The 8,335-nt window shown below is 42.3% G+C and overlaps 1 protein-coding gene and 1 pseudogene across 1 annotated transcript; both read right to left on the bottom strand.

Annotated features, from left to right (window-relative positions):
• Positions 1-660: 660 nt before the first annotated feature.
• LOC142072291 (olfactory receptor 5AR1-like) lies at positions 661-2,692 on the bottom strand (annotated as a pseudogene).
• Positions 2,693-6,665: 3,973 nt separating this feature from the next.
• LOC142072290 (olfactory receptor 5J3-like) lies at positions 6,666-7,604 on the bottom strand. The gene has a single exon (XM_075128986.1). The coding sequence runs from the start codon at positions 7,602-7,604 to the stop codon at positions 6,666-6,668; it is 939 nt and encodes a 312-aa protein (XP_074985087.1).
• Between the last annotated feature and the right edge of the window lie 731 nt (positions 7,605-8,335).

Below are 8,335 nucleotides of genomic sequence, written 5' to 3'. Positions count from 1 at the left end.
GACAGGGGGTGTTTAAGCTATGACAGAGTCTGAAAAGTCATCCCTGAGCCCAGGGACTGGGCAGCTAGATAGCAGGTTCTAGCTCTCCAGAAAGGGCACTAGGCAGAGGGCCTGCACCCTATTGTGTGCCTAGGAACCCCAAGACTGCAGCAGTGACTGGCTCCATTCAATCTCTGGCACCTTAAAACAACTGGGGATCCAAGATGGGATTCCCCTCAACACAAGTCGGTGCATATCCAGCAAAGGGAGTCAGAGGGGAACTGTGACAAATGTTCCCTTACAATAGTGCACAGATTCTCCCCGAGTTACGCAAATCCGAGATTATGGAAAAAGTTCCATAAACTAGAAATAGGAGTTTTTTGGGGGGTTTTTTGCACGTAATGGTCGGAGATACGTTTCCGACTTACGCAAAACTCGAGGTACACGGCGCATTCTGGAACGGAATGCTTGCATAAGTCGGGGAGCGTCTGTATTCTTTGCAGCCTCGCAGTCATTCCTGAACATGGGAAACTGAATTTCCAAGATTAACAGTCTTGGATTCCTTTTTTTTTTTTTCGAACAAGCCACAGAATACAGTTAAAACAAAGAAATCAGAGCTATGACACAGAGAATTCACTATTAATTCATCACTTGTTTATTGATAAGCACAAATCCCAATAATTATATTAACTGAGAACAAACCTGTTAGGGGGCTTATTCCTTCACCCACTTACTTCCCTGGTCCTTCTCGCATGAACAGAGAGCAACAATACCCGAAGTCCAAAGGTGCAAACAATTCGATGTTTATTGGGGTGAACTTCCAGCAAGCATGATTCCAGTTTCCTTCCTTAGTATCCTCCTTCCCAGCTCTGACACCACAGAGCCTTACACCTGTGTCCCTGTTCCCATTCCTACCCTTAGCCAAACATGATTCCAACTTCCTTACTCCCATTCCCTGTTCCCATTTCCCCCTTTAGCAAAACATGATTCCAATTTTCTTACCCCCATTCCCTGTTCCCATCTCCCCCTTTAGCAAAACATGATTCCAATTTTCTTACCCCCATTCCCTGTTCCCATCTCACACACCCACATGCCCACCCCCTCCCACACCCAGTCACTTCCTCATTGAGTACAGATTATATAGTAAAACTTGAGTTCTGCTTAGCTATACCTTAACCAATCATTTTCCTGAAATTTAACTAACCAATCCTAACATATTGTAACATGATTATGTAACCAGTTATATCCCACCACCTCAATTAGTTTACACCCAGCAAAATTAATTATACAGCAGACAGGAACAATCACAGAACCAGACAGAGATTATACAGACAAACAACAGCAAAGTGGGAACTATAATGACAAAACAATACAGAAGTGAGGATTTCACATCCCAGCTATTGATAAGTGAGTTCTTGCCAGACAGGATGCTATCAAACTAAGTTTCCTTTTACATTTTCTAGGCACTTCCCTTTCTCTGGAGGTGATAGGAATACAATCCTGTCCTGATAGTGCCTAACAGCCCAATAGCACCTTATTTCAATCTGACTAGTTTGGAATGTGAGGATGTGACCGTTCGCTTCCCAGCTTATGGCTGCCTCTGCTGCTTAGCCAAAGGCCTGAGCCTAAGCACAGGGCCACAAACTGTCACAGTAAGAGAAGGCCCTTACACTGGCAGACAGTGGTTTTGATTCTTTCTTTCTTTTATACCTCTATCACTAGCCAAGTGATAAGAATACACCTAAATTCTTAGAGTATAGGCCTTTACAGACAGGCCTGAATATCTATATCCTAACAAAACCTTCCTGTTTATCATCCTTCTAAAGGCATCCTTCATCTCCTTGTTCCTCAAGCTGTAGATCAGGGGATTCAGCATGATAATTATGAGTATATAAAACACAGAGATGATCTTGTTTGGGTCTGTGGTGTAGTCGCAACTGGGTTGTAAATACATGAAGATCACAGTCCCGTAGAAACTTGTTACGGCCATCAGGTGGGAGGCGCAGGTGGAGAACGTTTTGCTTCTGCCCTTGGCAGAGTGGATCTTCAGGATGGCAATGAGGATGTACATGTAGGAGAATAGTACAATGAGAATCGTAGTCATGACCACTATAGTGGACAAGGTGAAATACACTGTGTTAGCGTTGTGGGTGTCGGAGCAGGACAGCTTAAGGATTGGGGGGATGTCACAGAAGAAATGGTGGATGACATTGGAGTCACAGAAGGACAGGGCAAATTATAAATGGAGTCTGAAGAACCGCGTTCACAAAGCCACATATGTAGGAAGCAACCGCTAGTAACACACACAGTCTCGTTGACATGATGAGGCTCTAGAGCAAGGGGCTACCGAGGGCTAGGAAGTGATCAGATGCCATTACTGCCACCAGGCAAAGCTTCCTTGGTCAGAAAGTTACAGACAAAGGAAACCTGTGCTGTGCATGCGGCGAGAGAAATGGGTTTGCCCTGAACCCCAAAAGTCATCAGCAACCGAGGCATTACCGACGTCGGCAAGAGACAAACTGCTGAGGAAATAGTACCTGGAGGTGTGGAGTCCGGAGTTGAACCTGATCAAGACTATCAACCCTAGATTCCCCGCCAGGGTGATAACATAGATCATTGGGAACAACACAAAGAGGGGGACCTGAAGCTCCGGAAGATCCATGAACCCCTGGAAAAGGAACTCTGTAACCGCGATGTGATTTCCCTCTGCCATTTCTTCCACCCATGATCTCCTCCTTTACAGGGGAAAAGTGAAACGTACAATTAAACAGAAGCCAAGAAAGGACCAAGAGTGAATCCTTCACACGCATTCTGACTCCCCTCGGCCTGAGCCGCCGCAATGTACTTGTCATTCCCTATGCTCCCTAGCTGCAAGTTGGACATGGGACCAGGCTCCCTCCTACCTGGAGCAACTCAGGCTGCCTGGTCCAATTAACTCCTCCTTGTGCTAGCTGGGCAAGGTGACAGGAAACAAAATGTGAAGTGCCTGGCTGCTCTATGGCATCCTGGAAGGGGAAACCCCACACACAAGGACACCCCAGAGCTCTGATTAAGATGAATGGGACTGTTAATACTTCTCAGAGCTATTGTTTTAGGCAGCCTGCAGACACAAGCAGATGGCACTGCATTGGCTATGCATTGAAGGTCAGTTCCACAAAGGGCTGGACACCTGAGGCCTATTTAATGAAAGTGGAGATTCTGGGCCACCATTCTGGAAGCAACAGGGTGAATTCCGTGGCAAACTTTGTGACCACAGACTCACACTAGTGCAGAAGGACTTGTACTAGCTGAAGATTTATTTAAAGTTTTTTTTTTTCTGATGTTAAGGTGTCAAGAAGGTAGACATTTATCAGCTGAGAAAGATAAAATCACCTTTGTACGGTAGCATTGATCCAATATTGTGCTCTGATATTTTTCATTGAAACTGTATTAATACAAGATTAAAAAAAAAAACCCATGAATGAGGTTGGGTAGCGGGTCAACTCTTGAACCCTGGAGGAAGCTGCATCTGAGTGTTCTTCTGTGGTTTCTGTCCTCTCACTATTACTCACCATGGGCTAAACCCTATTATCCCTTGGCTCAAGTCTACCGAGCAGAGCTTAAATGTAAGGCATTTCCATGGAGTAGAAAGTATCCTAACGACAGCTGGGTAAAATTCTTTGGCTGAAACTTTTTTTCAGAGAAAAATGCAGATTCAGCTATACCAGAATGTTTGTAAAATTGTATTGGGTTCTTCGGGATGGGAAAAACATCAAATAAATTCATTTCCCCACTGATAAACCTTGCTGTTCAGTGTCCCACCTCTGCATGGAGGGGCGAAAGGACAGCTCCAAATCAGTGTTGGTGAGAACAGGGGCTTGTCTGCACTGGGAAGTTATTCCTGAGCAAGGTAATAGGTGAATGTAAGGCACTAGAGCTATTCTGGAATAGCTCCTGGTATGGACCCTCTTAATCCACTGGATTAAACTAAACTGGACAAAGAAAAGTGGCCACATAGGGAGTTACATTAGAGTCAGTTACTGCGGAGTCAGTTTCCCATGTTGACCAGCCCTAAAGCAGTAGAATTGTATCACTGGTGAGAATAGGGCTAATCAGTAGATAGCAATGATGAGAAACAAAATGTATGATCAAAAGAGCTGTGTGAATACCTGACTTCTTGGTTTGCTGGCTCTTCTGAAACATAAATGAAAAAAATTAGTTTCTGATTGAACCTAATTGATTTTTTTTCCAAGTTTTTGGCTGACTGACAAGTTGAATGAAATGTTTTGTTTGATCAGTTGCTGTTTTTCCAATTGTTATATTTTTTCATAAAATGAAAGTAAATTTTGAAACAGTCTTTTAAATGGGAAACTTAAACTATTTAGACCTTTTTGATTTTTCTGAGGTTTTAGTTCAAAGCAAAATAATTCAGCTCATTTGATACAAATTCATAAATTATTTCAGCAAACCCAAATCTGCGTTGCTCAGAAAAACAAGTATTTTAGCCCAATTTCCCCCCACCCCCAGTTCTACTGAACAATATGTCATGTTGCTCAGAATAAAACTATCCCAATTCAATTTAGTCATGACACTCACATTTTCAACAGTGAGGGTGGTTAACCGCTGGAATGAACTACCATGGGAAGTGGTGGATTCTCCAGCTAGAGATGCTGTGAAATCAAGACCCGATGGCTCTCTGGAAGACACACTTAATAAAACACAAGTTAATGGGCTTAATACAGAGGGTAACTGTATCAAAGTGTGACCTGAGTTATACAGTTGGACTAAATGATCTCATTGTCCCGTCTAGTCCTTAAAATATACGATCAATTTATAGCATTGCTGTTAGTAAACCTATAAAATCACTATATGGCATTGATAACGAGGAGTCCTGTGGCACCTTAAAGACTAACAAATTTATTTGGGCATAAGCTATCATGAGCTGGAACCCAGAAGTGTGTTATAGCCCACGACAGCTTCTGCCCAAATAAATTTGTTAGTCTTTAAGGTGCCACAGGACTCCTCATTGTCTTTGCTGAAACAGACTAACCCAGCTACCCCTCTGAAATATACGGCATTGGTGGGAGTAACATTACATGAGCATTATTATTGATAGTACTTAATTAATTCATTAGAATTAGGCTTAATCCCAACCCCCTTCTGTTAGGTGCTGTACAAACATATAACAAAAAGACAACCTCTGGCCAAAGGAGCTCGTAATGCAAGCTTAAAATAAGAGACAAGAGGTACAGATGGAGAACAGAATAAGGTGACAGAAAGATGATTGAGAATAAAGCTGTATAAAAAGTACAGAGAGCCTTGTTCAGAATTTTATTTTTTAAAATAATTTTTATAATTTTAATTGATAATATCAATGTTTATTTTTAAGTCTTTTTGTTTTAAATGTTCAAACCTTTACAGTCGCAAGAAATTATGGGAGATCAGGCAATGGGAGGTCAGACATAATTTTTTTAATGACAGCCAACACTGAGATTCAAAAAAGTTAAAGCTTTATAACTGTTAAAACACAAATTGTCAACATCACATGTCAAAATAAATATCCTTAAATCAAACTCTAGTACATTCTCAAGCTGCAATTTTTCTTACTCTTGCCTAGCTGTACATTTCAATTATTGAAGGCAATATTTTTTTCATTGGTTTGTGTGCTTGTGCTGAAATCAACATTTACCAACATTTTTTGAGAAAAGTCTATTCATTCCAAGCCTAAGTATATATGATAACACTGTTGAGAATAGATGTATATAGGACTGCTCTGAGTATAGATGTGATAAATATAAAGACAAGTGCAAAGTACTTCACTCTGGAAGGAAAAATCAAATGCACAGATACAATGTGGGGAATAACCGGCTAGGGAGAAGTGCAGCTGAGATGGATCTGAGAGTTCAAGTGGATCACAAGTTGAGTATCAGCCAACAATGAGATGCAGTTGTGAAAAAGGCTGTCTGGGGTGTGTTACCATGAGTGTTGTATGTAAGACCAGGGCAGTAACTGTTTGGCTGTACTTGGCACTGGTGAGGCTGCAGTTGAAGTTCTGTGTCTAGGTTTGGGAGTCACACTTTAGAAAAGATGTGGGCAAATAGGAGAGAGTCCAGAGGGGAAAAACAAAAATGACAAAAGGGGTTTGCAAAATCTGATTTATTAGGAAAGGTTTAAAAAATTTGGGCATGTCTTGTTTTGAGACAAGACGACTAAGAAGGGACCTAATAACAGTCTTCAACTCCGTTGAGGGCTGTTATAAAGGGGATAGAGATTAATTGTGTCAGGCTCACAAAGCCCTTTTGAGGCCCAGACACTAAAGAGAGCAAAAGTATTGAATTCTCATAGTGCAAGCTACATACTGAGTATTAATTAGAGCAACACATGAAGAAATTAAAGTTAGAAACAAGTTTTATTTTATTTTAAATCTCAGATAACCTTTCAGGGCAGCATTTCAAATAGATTAATGGTCAAGAAACAAGGAAGGGTGTCTGTTGGAACAACCACATAATGACAGGACATTAGGTAACATTGTTCCTCTCAAGCAATCGTAAAACGTAATTTCCACATGCTACATCAGTTCTTTGAGGTTCATTTAATTCCTGTACAACATTTGAGATACACAAATGAAGGCAGTGACACATAGACAATACTCCTCTCCTTCTTCCAGTTGTTCTTCTCAATTGACTGGAATTGTCATGGTGAACAAATTAGCTGAGAATGTTTTTCCAGTCTACCACCCTCTTAAGAGCATCCTTAATCTCCTTGTTCCTCAGGCTGTAAATAAGGGGGTTCAGCATGGGGACCACCAGGGTATAAAACACAGCAGAGATTTTCTCCTGTTCCAGCGAGTAGGTGGAACTGGGTTGTATGTGGCTTAAGCTCACAGGTACATAGAGCATGGTGACAGCTGTCAGATGAGAGGCACAGGTGGAGAAGGCTTTCCGCCTGCCCGCAGCGAAGCGGATCCTCAGGATAGAGAAGAAGATGTACAGATAAGAGATGATGATAATCAGGAGGGTGGACGTGGCAAGAACCACAGAGAACATTATGAGCAAAATCTCATTGATGCGGTTATCAGAGCAGGCGAGCTTCAGCAATGGGTTAGTGTCACAAAAGTAATGATTGATGACGTTGGGCCCGCAGAATGACAACCTCAGCAAGCCACATGTGTGGGTCAGTGAGTTCACGAGCCCCCCTACATATGAGCCGGCCACTAGACGAAAACAGACTCTCTTAGACATAACAGCAGTGTAGAGCAGAGGGTTACAGATGGCTACATAGCGGTCGCATGCCATCACGGCCAGCAGAAATCCTTCTGTGGTCACAAACACAATGAAGGAGAAGTGTTGGGCAATGCAGGCAGAGTAAGAAATGCTTTTACTCCCCACTAAGAAATTCACCAGCATCCTCGGAGCGAAGACTGTGGAGTAGCAGAGGTCAATGACAGACAGGTTACTGAGGAAGAAGTACATGGGAGTATGGAGTCGGGGATCAACCCTGATCAACATGATCATCCCGAGATTCCCCACCAGCGTAAGAATATAGATCACCAGAAACACCGCAAAGAGGGGTATTTGCAGCTCCTCATTATCCGTCAACCCCAGGAGGATGAACTGGGTCACCATGCTGTGATTGCCCTCAGCCATGTATACAGGGCTACATGAAACCATACCTGCCGGGATAACAAGAGTGAGCAGCATGGAAGAAGGAAATTTCATGGCATGAATTAAATCTGAATGACACCACTGGGCTTGAGAGTGGGTAGTGAATATCTTCTTGGAAACCAGCCACCGTGATGTCTGGGAAAAGTTGAGATGGACTTTTTGATTTACACTCCCTTTTCATGAGGACTGGGATTTTCAAAGCTGTCTAGGAGATTTTGACATCCCAGTCTCCATAAAATTGATTGGAATTAGGCATCCAGTTCCCCTTGGGGAATTTCCAAATTCAAGCACATTCTTACAAATTTTCCCCAATGAAATATACCTGCATGAGTTATGAGTTTACTTTATATTGTCTGCTCACTAAGGGTAAGTTAGAAAGCTCTCGTACTTGGAATCCTGTTCTCTGGGTTCAGACTCCTCCCAGATAACCCTTTTAGATGACTACAGCATCTCAGTTGTGTCCCAGTCACTTGGTTACTGCTGCTTCATAACATATCCCCTGTTGCTAATCCCAAGTGTTTGAAAACCAGGAACCAGGCTTCCAAAAATCATGTGATTGGCTTAAAATCTTGAGATCTTTTTAAGTAATACAGAAAGGGTTTAGAAAGGGTAGATCCATCTTTAGGAGATATGGGTTCCTAAGAGTATTTTTAAACCCTGTGCCCAATGGCAGCCTGAGGAGGATGACAGCGATTTGTTTAGAGTTATGATTT

Source organism: Caretta caretta, chromosome 6, assembly GCF_965140235.1.
Source record: "Caretta caretta isolate rCarCar2 chromosome 6, rCarCar1.hap1, whole genome shotgun sequence".
Classification (NCBI taxonomy): Eukaryota; Metazoa; Chordata; order Testudines; family Cheloniidae; genus Caretta; species Caretta caretta.
Note: the sequence above shows the minus strand (reverse complement) of the source record. Positions and strands in the feature narration are given on the sequence as shown.

Excerpts from the sequence above, each read along its gene's own strand:
- LOC142072290 (XM_075128986.1), bottom strand. The coding sequence starts at position 7,604 with ATGGCTGAGGGCAATCACAGCATGGTGACCCAGTTCATCCTCCTGGGG.